Raw genomic sequence first — 15198 nt, forward strand, 5'->3', positions numbered from 1 at the left:
TCGAAGCAGTGATGCAGAACAGACAGGGCTGACTTGTTGCTGACAAGGACAAAGAACGTGCCTACACTGTTTTATTTCCAGACTTCATAATGCAAGAGAAGTAGAGAAGGGGAAACAGAAGTAAAACTTATTCTGGAAATGCTTATTAGAATTATCCCCTTTATTTTCAGATTTTGGAGTAGCGGCTTCACATTCAATCTTGTATTTAGATGAACACTATAGAGAGATATAAGCATATATAAAAGAGTCTTTGATATACTGAGAACAGACAGGAATTAAGGAAGTTTTTGAGGCTTACTGGACGTTATATTTGATACGATTGACATATGATTGTATGTGAACGCAGCCTTTGGGAAGAGGCACGTCAGTCCATCAGATTTCATGCGCCTGTGTTGACCCAAGGGCAGAGGCAGTGCAGGGGCAGGAACAAGCGTGGGGAGCAGCTCTTCTCAGCAGCTCCAACTACGCTGCTAATGACATCGATAAGTTTATTTTACCAGTGCTTAAAACTGTTTCCGAAACCACTGCAATTTAAAGAATTATCCTACTTTTGAGATGAATGTACTCTGGGTTTTTATAAGGTTTCTTCTATAAATTTACCTGGCCACTACAGGAATCCCTATGACTCCTCAGCTACAGAGACAGCCAGGTCTTCAACTGAGCTACTGCAGGACTGTTTCAGCATTGTAAGTCACACTAAGCAAGCAGCACAGTATTAAATGAAAATCAAGCTTACAGTACTCATAAATGGTAAGAGGGCACGCTGGAAATAGCTCCAGCTACAATACAACCACTAAGCTTAGTTACTGACCACAAAGCATCACGTTCCAAGGTACACAGCCCTTAGCAAGCCCCTGAAGCAGGGCAGAATGCAACTAAGCAGCGTCCTCAGATGTCTTACATGAAATGACACCAGCTTCCTGCACCTGAACTGCTGAGCTTCATTTCAGAGATGAGACTCAGCAAAACTCAGAACTGTGCTGAAAACACTTGTAAACTGTGTGCAATCACAGCCACTTCAATTCCTAAATTCAAACCAAGGAGCACTCTAGTAAATATTTAGATTTGGTTTTCTTCTTAAGTGATTCTAGCACAGAAGCCTTGTGCCATCACTGGTGTTTTATGTTTAACGTAACAAGAATGTAGAAGAAAGTTGAAACACACGACAGGGAAGCAGCATGAACTATTAATGCTTCATGGGTCCTATGTATTCTGTAGTTGCACTTTGTGTATTGCAGGGCAGAAGATGGAAACAAGTGCCGCTTGTTCAGCCTGGCCTCCTGCATTCACCTGTCCTCTGGTCACCTGAAAACACTCTTGAGGACAGCTCCCCAAACAGCACTTTTACCATGTAGTGGGTGTGCCATGAGGTTCAGAAACCTTAAAATAACCACAGATAACTCAGTAATTGCGACAAGGCCGTTCACTTTGAGGCAAAAACCTCACACTTTAACTCCCTCGTTCCTACAGTCAACTGTGCGACAGAAACTGGAAAGGCTGGGTTATACACAGGCTTTCAATACCTGTGACACAGGGTGGGATGGAGGAAGGGGAACAAGCACCAGCGTTCCATTCAGTGTTTCCTGCTCAAGCCATTAACCGTGGCTGAAAGACTTGTAAACAGCATTTGGGCTCGAAGCCCACTGTAAGTGATTTCTCCCAGGAGCAGAAGTGTATCGTCTGGACCTGTGATAGCCTTATCTCAAACAAAGCAGGACAGCCTGCACAAACAAAGAGCTACAGCCAGCTCAGTGCAGCCTCAGTGGCAGATTCACTGCAAGCAATCTGAAGTTTAACATCAGAAGCAGCAAGATGCACAGCCCAAATAGTGACCGAGTGTGACTACAAGAGGATGGCGTAGCCCTTTAAAGACTAACAAGTAAGTGCTCTTGAAAGTCTGCTGCCTCCTCCAAGCTAAAATTGAGAGTAACTTTTGACACTGAATTAACACCGATGCTTTGTCTTGAGGCTTTTTTCTGTTCAGGTGGTGTGGTTGTTGGGTTTTTGTTGCTGTTGTTTGCTTGGTTTGGGAGTTTTTTGGATAATCAGAGGCAGAATAAGCACTTGGTCCACAGAGCAGAATTTAAACAATAAAAACAGACTGGGTAGTTCAGTTCTGTTTTTCCAGGCAGATACAACAGCAGCAGATGCGTTGCCTGGCCCAAACACCCACGATGACACAAAGGTCCCATGTGAGAAGAGGTGAAAGCGTTTTCTGCCTTCCAATCCATAAACAGAGTCCTGCAGCCTCTCTTTTTTGAAAGGAAACAATTTAAATCGTCATTCCTTATATCATCTCTTCTCATAAAGGACAGACCCCTCCACTCACAGGAGCACGTATTTCAAAAACGTCGTCACAAGTTGCCCAAGACGTCTGCACAGAACAGAAATCCAAGAAACAAAACCAAGCAAGCAATGCGTTCACAACAGTCCGTCATGCAAATGGAGAAGTGATTTTATTTAGTGATTTAGTTCAAAAAACTGGTTTATTCTCAGTTTTCAAAAGAATAATTAAGTCTCAGTGAGGGAAGGGACTTTATGTGCTGTCTTTCCAAGGTGTCTTATCTGCAAACCGAGTACAAGGCAGAGCTGGATTCCCCCAAGCACAGGGGAGATGAGTGCCTATGGCCGGGCTCTGTCTCTGCACAAGGCCATCATCACAACAGCAGATAAATCACTACTTATTATCTCATGGGAGCTCACAGAAACAGTGCTCATACTTCTGCCTACAGCAGTAGGCTACGAATCTCACACAGTTCCTCTTAAATGTTCCTCAGCCCAGGGAAGGCTGTGTTCTGGTAGACACAGGTTACTGGAGGACAGAGACAAGGTAACAGGGAAATGCAGAAAACATCTTACAGCACGAGAACTAGAGGCACTATACCGACGACTCCCACTGTAAACGCTCTCGTCATACACAGACGCCTACAATTAAAAGACAGAGTCAGAAAAGGACTGGCAGACCTCGTTTCTGGTTTCAGTCTGGAGCATTACAACTTGACACAGTGCAGCACGAAGGACGGAGGGGAGCGAGCAGTATGAGCAAGGACAGGGACATCTCCTGCACGCAACCACAGGCAACATGCAAGCGGGGATTTAACGCAACGTGAAGTCAGTGAGCTGGGAGATGCTGTAAGGCACGTGCAAAATCTGACGTCCGCCCCCCAGCCCAACACACAGTCATGCATTTGTCACCGTTCTCCCAGTTGTCAAACGAACAAGTCGTGTTGCCCTCCAACAAAACGGCTACATCAATTCTTGAGTTGTTTAAGTCTGTTTAGCTTTCATTTCCGGCGCTGGCAAAATATGGGAGGGGAGACCCCACACTCACATCTGAGCAGTTTCACTTACTAGCCAGCTTATCAAATAATAAAATGGAGGAAAACGCATGTCCTATGGCTCTGGCACCAGTTTAGCATATAAAAGTCTGGCTTAGGACACACAAGAAACTTTACCTTTAAGCACTGAGAATAAAATTTGGGAGCAGCTCATTTTAAAAGTTAAACAAGAAGGGTGTAAATGAGCTACTATTTTTTTTCAAGACCAATTTTTGTTAGCTGTTACACAACCAGAAAGAACTGATGTTGCCTCTCTCTGGCCTGCTCCTACACGTTTGTAGCTCACACACCAAAATGAAGACAACCGTCTCCATCCAGAGAGAAGCCCGCGGCAGCGCCACGACCCCACGAGCAGTGGCCACGCAGTTCCAACAGTAATAAAAGGAAGGATCAGCAAATCCAGGTCTGTACAAACAGCATTGCACACGTGCATTCAGGCAGATCAAACACCAGAGCGCAACATAAACGGACCCAAGAGAAACTACAGAGGTAAGAGACAACATATGCATGGCTGAAGGTGAGTGGCTTCGGTGTCAATGCTTAGAGCATTAGTACAACAAACCCTGTAACTTCTGGCTGGCAGGGCATCGCTGTATTGCAAGGAGGGCTGGGGAAGACAAGCACAAAACTTTTTTTTTTTTTCATAGAAAAATGAAGCATAAAAAAAGGCACCTACAGCAAAATTCACCATCTTGGTAAGAGATTAGGATTATTAAACTACAACAGAAGGAAACCCAGTACAGAGTGTATTAGTCATCTGCACCACAAAAGCATTAGATCTCAACTCCCAAAGACCAAGCAGACGCATGCGTTTCCTACAGGAAGGGAGGGCATGACACTATGCAAAAGCAAACCAGCATTATTTAATTTTAGGTTGTTAAGTTGTTATTGTCTCACACACATTTGTGCACAGCAGCCAGAAAGGGTGCTTCTCCTCACTGCAACCAAAGCCAGAAAAAGAGCTACATACAAAGACAGAAGTGTTTTAAGATACACATAAGTGTTTCACACAGCTATAAGATCGTACCTTGTGTATTTTATTATTAAACAAAAATGCAGAGCAAACCCAGATAATTCAGGCCAAAAGGGTGAGTATTTATGTCAGAGAGAAACCAAATGACTTTGCTGTTAGTAACCACCATTCAAAGGGTGCAGCAATTAACTCCAGAGAGCACACACAGTATGTGGCATAATCAGGTGCAAGAGACGCTCCAGCAGCGGTCCCCAGCCCGCAGCTCGCAGACAACGCACACTGCTGCGAGCCACCCCCCTCATCTGCCGTGTCCCCATCGCCGGCCACCACAGAGCACCAGGCGATGCCCTGGTGCTGCCGTCCCTGGGGCAGGACGGGCTGCGGACCGCTGCTCAAGCACTGCTTTGCTAGCGCCGGCCTGGCTGAGCTCTGCCCACACGCAGAGGACAATCCAACCTCCCGGGTGATTTTGAGGCTTCAGTGATTTTCTTCTAGGAGTTATAACTTCGTTTCATGCAGAATGGATTGACTTAAGCTTGCTAGACTGACACAGTCAGCAGAGAAGCTGCCTCAAATAAACCAGAGAGCGTAGTTAATTAAGAGTTCTCTTATTTTTCCTGACTAATTGAGGCCAAAAGCAAACAAAGTAAGTGTAGGAAAGGGAAGAGCAGCAAAGGAAAACTAATCGTGCTCATTGGAAAATAGCTTTCCATTACTCACTCCGATCCTAAAAAGGTCTGTTTTGCTTTTTTTGTTGTTTAAGTTTTACTAAAAAGAGCTACAGAAACTCTTGGCAATCGGTCCAAATTCAAGTACAAGAGGTTGCATTATCCCAGTGAAGCCAGAACACGACCAGGCCAGGTAAAGCCAAAGGGCAACAGACCCAGTTTCCATTTTGGGAAGAAGGTTGAGATGAGGAAGCATAGCCGCTGTTGTGAAGACCCAGATCAGAGTAGTACGAAGCCTGCATGAGCAACAAACAAACAAAAGAAAACCCTGAGAACTCAGCTTAGTAACATGGAAGACTTTCTAAATACCTTTAGGTGGGAAACAAAAAGTAAATCAGGTGTTTACAAATTGCAAGGAGTCGAAGTGGTCACAAATGGGAGTGGAGGGGGAAGGAAGAGAGGTAACTGCATGAAGAAGACTGCATTAAAGATACGAGGATGTGTGAAAATTGTGTCCTTTCCATTTGTAAGGAATCGGGTTTTGTTTATTTTTAAGTAAACAAAAGGCCATTCCTCTATCCCTACAGCACCTTAGGCACAAAATACCTATTTGGTTTCTTTTCCACTGAAAAGGCTTTAAACCCTCCCTCCTCCCTTCTTGTTGCTGTGGCCCAACGGGACAGTATGCTGCAAGGACACGGTTTGTAAGGGACTTAGAAGAAGATGGACTACGTTTCCAAAAGCATGTATGCAGCTCATGCACCTAAGTTTCATCCTAACTCTAGTTCAGTGAACCTGTGTTCATCCACATACTTCCAGCTTCTGTAAAACAGACCAGACAACATCTGCTTTACAAGATGCTTTAAGTGTCAGCTTCCAGGCTCAAACTCAGAATAGATGGCTGCATCACAGCTTCACACCTAAAAACTCAGGCTCCTGCCTTAGAGGGGATTGATTTCTTTGCCTGTGCAGTCCCACTGCTGCAGACAAGAAAGTGGATTGCCACTGCCCATCAAGCACTGGAGAAATGTATTGGTCAGAGAGAAGGCCAGCGTTCTCCTGAATTCTTGAGGAGTTTATGCCCAATAAGCTAAATCCACAAGAGATGCAGAAGGTGTCAGGACAACTCTGGTGAGACTGCATCTAGAATATTGTGTCCAGTTCTGGGCCCCTCAGTTCAAGAAGGACAGGAACTGCTGGAGAGAGTCCAGCGTAGGGCTACAAAGATGATCAAGGGAGTGGAGCATCTCCCTTCTGAGGAGCGGCTGAGGGAGCTGGGGCTCTTTAGTTTGCAGAAGAGGAGACTGAGGGGAGACCTCATTCATGGTTATCAATATTTAAAGGGTGAGTGTCATGAGGATGGAGCCAGGCTCTTCTCGGTGACAAACAATGATAGGACAAGGGGTAACGGACACAAACTGGAACACAGGAGGTTCCACTGAAATTGGAGAAGAAACTTCTTCTCAGTGAGGGTGACAGAGCACTGGCCCAGGCTGCCCAGAGAGGTTGTGGAGTCTCCTTCTCTGCAGACATTCAAAACCCGCCTGGACGCCTTCCTGTGTAACCTCATCTGGGTGTTCCTGCTCTGGCAGGGGGATTGGACTGGATGAGCTTTTGAGGTCCCTTCCAATCCCTAACGTTCTGGGATTCTGTGGTTCTGTGAACTCTGCTATGCAACAGAGACCAAAGCCAGGGACCAAAACTGTTGGGTGCACCCATCAGGAGAAGCGAGCAGCCCCCTGCCAGACATGGCAAGGCTGAATGCAAAGAAAACTTTTGTGTGAGAAGTGAGACCGTCTAAATTTAACACCTTTCTTTTATGCAGCTTCCTATCTAGCATCTAGCCAACCTTGCACTTTTGGTCCACCTATTTGGTCTCTCCAAGAATGACATCTTAATTCAACTCTGCAGTTGAGGACCAGAAGTACCAACAGTGACTGACTGACAAACCTCAGTGGACTTTAAAAATCCCCCGTACCCTCTGAAATGCTCCCTCATTTGTCTCACACTGCATCTCCACTGACTGCCCCCAGCACCTGTGCTGGAGCGCAGGATGCCAGCTCAGCTTTTCTGCTGTCATGCGTTATCTGGGAGAATTTCCGCTGCAGAAACGCTTCAACACAAAGCTGGCACGGGGGGCTTGCCAGGGTGCAGGAAAGCTGACAGCAGGAGGATATGTATAAAACTGAGTGGAACTCAGTGTTTTGGCTTCCCAAAAGCTTTAGAAGCATCTGTAGATAAGTTATATGTCTAAATAGAGCACACAACGATACACTATGAACAACTTATACACAGCAGTTTTTAACATACAGGAATATTAAATTTGCAAGTCAAGGTCTTTTCAATGCAGACTGCAAATCCAAATGTAAGACATTACCCATCTTACAGAGCCAAAGGAATCAAGCAAATACAGGCATACTTTCCTTATTTTCAGAACAGCAGCAGCCTAAAAGCACATCTAAAACGTGATAAAACAGTAACTCTGCCAGCGCAGGGGCAGATGCAGCCCTGAGCCAAGCAGGCAGGGTACAAAGCCACACCAGGAAGGGTGCTCAGGAGTGAGCACAGGCTGCCACAGCCAGCGTGCAGGGGTGAGGGAGGAAACACCACCTCCCCGCATCCCCTCTGTGCTCAGCCTCCTGTAACCAGCCCTGCAATAATGCACGACTTGCAAAGGTATCGTCAGAGCCTTCCAGGCACTGTTTGGATTCCTTATTCACCCATGGGTGCATGCATGCTGCTGGGAATGGTTGTTCTTGAAACAGCTCCACACCTCTGCCTTCTTTTGCTGCTTTTTGTTCTCCTTTTACAGCCAACAGCACAGCAATCTAACATCGTGCTTTCCCAGTTGTTTCTCATGGGGGTCTGGACAACCAAGAGACTCTGCTTTTAGCAGTCAGCTATTACTCAGCTTTCTCACAAGCCCTAACTAACTCTCGCACCATCACTATACATTATGTGGGTGCTAACTCCATCTACAAATGAGGGGAATCTGTGGCAAATTAAAGCAACTTGTTTGTTCTTGACACTGTACTTCTGTCACTGCAGGCAAATAGATATGTGGATGAGACACCACCACCCACAGGTACGTACTGAGGATAAATCATTGCTCAGCCTCAGAAATTCAGGCCTTTTTCTGCCTCATTCTTCCTGCATGCCTGTAAAATAAGACTTCAATTGAAAAGAAATCTCCAGGCAGACATCACTCAGTTTTGTGACTTAAAACTGGACACCTATTTTGGAAGCAACAGTTATCACCAGATTTGTCACCTCCTTGCTGACCTGAAGAACCTTCCTCATCTTAGCTTTCTGTTGTCACTTTGACAGTCTTTACAGTTAGGTTTGGAGGGAATATTCCTAAAGGTGAACACCAGCCAGACTGGCATTAACTGCTTTTGGAGTCTCAGCTGCTTAAGTTGGCCCCAAATTTTCCTCCCCCTTCTAAGCAATGATTAATCTGAATTACACATAGAACTGAAAACAGCAAGGAACTAATGATGTTGCTCTACATGCACTAAACCTCCGTTACAATCCCTAATACCAAGATGATTTTAAATTATTTACATGGAAACCAAACAGCTTCTTTTCCCTGGATTACTTTCTTACAGGTACTTTGCTCTTCCTGCAGTATTTGGAGCTCTGGAATACGTCATTAAAGATGAACACCACCATTTGTCAGAAGCACTACATAATAAAGTTCCTTGAACTCACCAAGCAGTTCAGCAAGAGTGCCAACATACAGGACGTGCTGTTTTCTTAACAGTTCAAGCAACAGTATTTCATTTTCTCTTATCCACATATGCATAAAACCACATGGTAGCAACAATTTAAAATGCCCATGAAATATAAGGTCCCATTTCACTATTTATACAAGCCCCTGCTTAACTTCATGCTTACAAAGTAACTCACTGAAGCCTGTGATGTTTAGCATGTATTGCTCAAACACTTAGCTAAACGCAGTCCTAGAAGTAGTTTATTTTTCCCCTAAACATAGAGCTTTAGTCTGCATACCACTACATTTCTTTAGAAGTCTTGACAGCACAAAGATCAACAGGCTCTGAGCTTTTGTCTGCCGTTGTTAAAAGGAAGAAACTCCAAACAGTTCCCACCTCCCTGCCCCAAAGAGGCTCTGTAGAGACACCACCTCTACATAATGTGCACAAACCCCAGTATTGAACAAAACAGGACAATGAACTCCTATTACTGACACAAAACACTTGTGCTGGAACAGAAGGGAACAATGTGACCCACATACACACAATGGAGTTAATAATTAAGCTTTTTTTGACTATTTCTAGACATAAAAGTAGATCAATGGTAAGTAGCTAAGTAGTACCACTTGCACTGGCTGGTAACTTCTGTGGGAGTTTCCAGAAACCCTAGGACACAGTTTTTAAAGAAAAAAGCATTTAGTTCAGCAAACTCCAAATAAACGACATACATTTAGGGAAATTTCAAAATCCAAAGTCCATTTTACGCAGGCAAATCTTCAAGACACGGACTAAATTCTCGGTGAGGCTTGGGAGTTTCAGTGCTAGAGCACAACATGAACACGTTGCACAGGTTAGAAAACAACCGCTCTGTTGTCCAGCACACGGAAATCCTCCATGCCAGGCGCCGCCAAGATATTCTCATCACAATGTAACTTCTACCCAATTTTGTTAACAAGTTAAGCAGTTCTGGCTTCCAAGTTCTCCCTGTTCCAAATTCAGAGACTTCCCTTCCCACTCACGGCCTAATTTTGTTTTATTTTTCTGGTAGACAGCTTCTTGCTGCACCTCCGTGTCTGACAAACTGCAAAACCCACAACATACAAGACAGGAAAAACCTCTTTTACCACAGAAAAGAATCTGCTAATTAGCTTTAATCTCATTAAACAGAGCAACAGATTCTATAGCAATATAAATCAGCTACTAACCCTGCTAGATTTTCTACTCTGGGATGATCCATACACGTCTTCCTCATGACCATTGGTCTGTTATGGAGGAAAAGGAGAAAGGAAAAAGAAGGAGAAAAAAAAGAGAGAGAAAAAAAATTGACGTAGACCCAACAGGGGATTTTTAGCAAAAGTCATCACTCATGAAAAGCAAAGGCAGAGACAAAACTTTTCAAAGATACAGCAGGAACAGAAGAGCAGGTTTAGGCCAGGATTTCAAACACGAGGACATGAACATCTGTGTCTGCCAGTGCCTGCACACCAGCCAGTAATGTCAAGGATACTCCTGCCTGCCTTTCTTGACCCCTTTTCTTCCTTGTTAAGAAACACTTTTGCTTCTCCTATGATTACTGCGCTATAGCACCTGTTTCTTCAAATGCTCTATGAAAGGAACACAGGGCAAAAAGGGGACGTGAAGGATGAGAGACTACAATAAAAGAAATTTATCACTGTAGTTACTTGTCCCTCTGGAAATTAAAAAGCAGCAAATTGTAGCAAAAGAATTAACTCTAAGTTTATACTTGAGAAATTCCATTTAGTAAACATGCAATGCTTCTTTTCAGCTTTCCCCAATTACACCAAAATTAAACCCAGACAATGACCATCTGTCACATCCCAGTATTTTGTGTGGCAGCCCAGAGATTAATCAGAGATTTCACTCGGTTCAGCTGCCCTCTGTCATGCTCGGTAGCCTGCCTTGTTGTCTTGAAGATGTTTTCTCTCAAGGGAGAAAAACCAAACAGGGTCAGAATGAACATTTCACAAGCAGGGTGAGATGCTTCAGGTCCCTACAGCAGCAGGGTCAGGAATAATATAAAACAATCACTACGACGCAGTTTTTAGTCTGGCAACATGGGGTAGAAGAAAGGAGGACAGACCCAAAGAGTCACCTCGGTTGGTGCCATTAGAGAAGATCAGGTTTCTCAAGCAAGTCACTATTCTGGCACCACTTCACAACGAGGTCTGGTTTAACATCAAGAACGAGGAAGCACTCTGTGTATTTGGGGTGGGTTGGTTTTTTTTAGTGGAAATTTAATTAGAGTTTCTATTCAAACTGTTTTGAAGTTCAAGTTTTAAAGCATTCCCAAAATGCAAATCCACTACACCAAATCTCAATTTCCAAGCAAAATAGTTGTCATACACTATACAGTGGTTTCCATGAGATATTAAACAAATCAACTTAGAAACCAGTGTAGACCCAAGCTGATAAAGCAACTTCTGGGAAAAGCTTAGATTCCTTACTGGAATACATTATCACCACAAATGGCAGGCCAACACCCAGTTTCTTTTTCCAAGAAGAACTGATTTGAAATGCTGGAAAGAGTCCAGTGTAGGGCTACAAAGATGATCAAGGGAGTGGAGCATCTCCCTTCTGAGGAGCGGCTGAGGGAGCTGGGGCTCTTTAGTTTGCAGAAGAGGAGACTGAGGGTAGACCTCATCCATGTTTATAAATATTTAAAGGGTGAGTGTCACGAGGATGGAGCCAGGCTCTTCTCGGTGACAAACAATGATAGGACAAGAGGTAATGGGCACAAACTGGAACACAGGAGGTTCCACTGAAATTGGAGAAGAAACTTCTTCTCAGTGAGGGTGACAGAGCACTGGCCCAGGCTGCCCAGAGAGGTTGTGGAGTCTCCTTCTCTGCAGACATTCAAAACCCGCCTGGACGCCTTCCTGTGTAACCTCATCTGGGTGTTCCTGCTCCGGCAGGGGGATTGGACTGGATGAGCTTTGGAGGTCCCTTCCAACCCCTAACATTCTGTGATTCTGTGATACTGCTCCAAGCCTTCTCACACACCTTGGCTTCTTTCCACTTTTTACTAGGTTTTTTTTTTTCAGACTCCTTGAATTTCTCTAACACTTTCCTGAAGAACGCTTAAAATGAATCTTCAGCAACTGAAGCAAGCACTCCAGCTGCAGGTCAACACCCCCACACAGACCCATTACCTCTACTGCCCCTTTAGAGGAATGAAGTTTGCCTTTTCTCAGTAATGCAATATTGACTAAATGGAACCAATTCCTATGCAAAATTCCTTACTCTGTAACAGCATATTTCAATTTTCCCAACTCTGGTATTTCTCATTTAGTTTTACTGTTGTTCAGCTTTGAGAAGTTGTCTCCAGCTTATCGTCAGTACTGCCATTCTAAGCTCAAATGAAGCCTCCTTCACTCCCTGTACTCTGACAGCTAGGTGAAGCAGGCTCATGCAGAGCTGGTTTCCCCTGTAAAACCAGATGATGCTGTCTTAGATTGGAAGAGACCCAATGAGATCTTTTCCAGCTCTTTTGTTTTTAACAGTTATTTTTCAACTAACTGTGCATTTCTTTTACAGGAACCCGATCTTGCCCAAGGTTTAACTTAATGTCAAGTAGAAACACGTCAAGAGCCTTGTATGCAAGCTTTAGTCACATCTAATGCTTTTTCCTTTACAACCTTAAATAATTACTCTGCATTGGGAAATTAAGTTGAATTGACATGGTTCCTCTTCCACAACTCCTGGTTAACCGTTTATCACTTTGTATTTCAGGCAATCCTAAACACGTTTGTTTAATTTGCCCTGTATCTTTCAGGTTTCAAACCGAAGCCCCTTAGCTCAGGTCATTTCCCTCGTCACTATGACCCATCCTCTCCAGAGACTTCCCCAGCACGTATTTTTGAAGGCAAATGCTCCAGATAACTCTGGAAACTCGGCAGGGTCAATTTTATCAGACCTCGCCGACCGTTGTTCTGTGCTCCATTAACACGCCAAGCATCCCATCATAACGGTCATGAAAACTGTGACAAATAAAATGACAGACTGAAGAGGCTGAAATACTCAGATTTCACACGTTCTCCCTTTATAACAATGCAAGTGACCCTGTTACTTCCTGTATTTTCCTCTTGCTTTTAATGGATGCAGAAAACCTCCTCATTGCCATTGTTCTAGAAGTATTACCTATCTCTGTGTAATGTTGAAGCTCAAGTTTGAGGTTTTCGAGATGCTCTTCATGTAAAACACTGACATGTCTGGATTACACTGCATTTTGCATCTTAAGTGATGCTCAGTATTTGGCAGACCCAGGAAGTCCTGAGAGTTACACCGTATCCTTGACATTGGGCTGGTGAGCTCTTACAGCCAACACACTTGCTTTGTCCTAGCGCGATGGTTTTGTACGCAAAAACCTCTCTGAGACAGCTAGTCAAGATACATACTGCTTTGGAGTAGTTCTTCTTTTTGGTCCTCTCATTCTCTAATCCAGCCTGCAGTGAGATTAAGAACGCAGGATGAAAAGATCGATGTGTTTACGTGCACCCATCCATAGCCAGGCATACATATCAACATGCAGAAACATCAGTCCGATTTACCGCCAGCTCTACACAACATGGCTCAGTAAGCACACATCAGAAAAAAAAAATCCAATCTCAAAGTCAAATGACCAGTTATTAAAGAATATTGTTAAAACTGATGATAGTGCTGTTAAATTTAGTAGCCACACTCAAAATCATTCATGCTTGCTGGGTTAAATCAATTAAAAGAGCTACCAGCTGTCTATACTTACTAAATCAATACATCCATGCAAAATCCAAATGTGTTTGAACTATTTCTGTATATAGGTCACTCAAATAGATACATTGCACTCCTAATTTGAAACAGCGTGGGGAACAGAGGGGAGTGAAAAAGCCAGGGAGTCTAGAAAAGTGCTCTCTGCAGTTTGGTTTTTGCAGAACCTGAGACACCTCTAGTTCGAGGGTGCTGCCCCGAGACAGCACTGCTAACAGCACAAGAAAAGTTTATCAACTGAGCGTGAAGTCCCAATCCTCCTTCTTCCTTTCATGCCCTTTCTGTCCTTCCAAGAGTCAGCTTTATCTCCACGTGTTCAATGCAAATACTTGCTCTCATCTACTTAACACCTACAGAGTTGGACTTCATCCTCCAAAGCAGCGGTAACATCTCGATACACAAACCGCAGCCTTGGCAGGCAGTGTGTTTGTCCGTCACCTTTGCTAGATCTATTCAGACTGAGTTGTGAGAGCTTCGCTCCTTTCCACATTCATGCGGAATTAAAACCAGACATACCTGGTCAAACGATGGACAGGCTGTAACACAGAAAGTCTGGCAGGAGAAAGAAAAGCTCTTCTGCTCTGTCCTGTGTTGACTGCGGCTCTAGACCTAGCTTAGCTCTCTCTGATCATTCAGTGCTTTACAGCTGAACTGCATCAGAGCAGTAGGTGAGGGAAGTAGCATCTTTACAGCACAGACCACAGGCTGCCTCAGGATCATTTCAGATCATCCCTTCTCTCAGACCAGCTATCACAAGTGATGTTAGTTTCTTCATGATTAGTTTTAAACACACACAACTTGCAAACTGTTCTCACCACTGGGTAGGTGCTGGCATAGTCCAACTGAGACTGTCAAGGCATGAGAGGAAAGAAAAATCAGAATAAAAAGGATAATGCTAAAGCAAGTTATGGCAATCAAAAGAATCCCCCAAAACAACAAAAAAACCCCAACAAACGGAAAACAAACAGGCAGAGAAATGTAAATGCCAACTAAGGAACTTTGATAATGCAGGACTTCTTGCACAGAGTCAAGAATTTTTGAGTAAACTAAACAAGGAAAATGCACAAACTCCTTCACTAGTGGTTAATAACACAGCGATATTTCATGCTGGATGGTCTCGGATTAGAGCCAGCCAGCTGAGAAGTGGAAAAACAAGGAAACTCGCAGCAGAAAGGAGACTGAAGAGAGGCTTGAATGTCTCAGCAAACAGAGGATGATGTTACTGAGCTTCCCTAGGAAAAACCGCATGATAAAGAACTGAGCTTGCTGAACTTCTGAAACTTCTGACAGGTTCAGGATGAGCCACAGAAAAGCTACAGAAGCCCCTTCACGGCAGCTGAAGGTGTCTGCAGGAGGCAGAGGTATACTCAAGATAGCAGTACATCAACACGCTAAGCCGCTGTTTACAGTACAGTCACAGCTGTGGAGCTTAAATCAATTTGCAAGCCTGGTCTAATCAAGTTGTCAGGTGGTCCTGCAGTCCATATTGATGGTTGCTCTGCCAGAAGCACCCAGGCCAGCTCCCCAAAAGCTAGCCCAGCAGATCTCTGGTGCCTGCAGTTCAGACACCAACTTAGAATATATTCCAGAAGAAAACCCAGAGTAAAACCCACACAGATCAGTAGCATGGTGAAGTTTTAGAGAAAAATACATTTCTAATATTGGCTCACTTAATCCAAAATTTCCTGTACAGGAAAGATGCATAGCTTCAAAAAGCAACTCCCCCTAAAACCATCACCCCT

General features: G+C 44.0%; 1 protein-coding gene across 1 annotated transcript in view; it reads right to left on the reverse strand.

The window, feature by feature from the left end:
• LRRFIP1 (leucine rich repeat (in FLII) interacting protein 1) overlaps positions 1–15198 on the reverse strand; it is a gene marked incomplete at its 5' end in the record, with an annotated part of 63100 nt that overhangs the window by 31384 nt on the left and 16518 nt on the right. Inside the window, 5 exons of the mRNA XM_010189527.1 lie at positions 2860–2925; positions 5195–5275; positions 9898–9954; positions 13108–13155; positions 14272–14304. Of these exons, the coding sequence (XP_010187829.1) occupies positions 2860–2925; positions 5195–5275; positions 9898–9954; positions 13108–13155; positions 14272–14304 (285 nt within the window). The remainder of the gene's footprint in view (positions 1–2859; positions 2926–5194; positions 5276–9897; positions 9955–13107; positions 13156–14271; positions 14305–15198) is intronic.

Source organism: Mesitornis unicolor, unplaced genomic scaffold (assembly GCF_000695765.1).
Source record: "Mesitornis unicolor isolate BGI_N332 unplaced genomic scaffold, ASM69576v1 scaffold6998, whole genome shotgun sequence".
In the NCBI taxonomy this organism is placed as follows: domain Eukaryota; kingdom Metazoa; phylum Chordata; class Aves; order Mesitornithiformes; family Mesitornithidae; genus Mesitornis; species Mesitornis unicolor.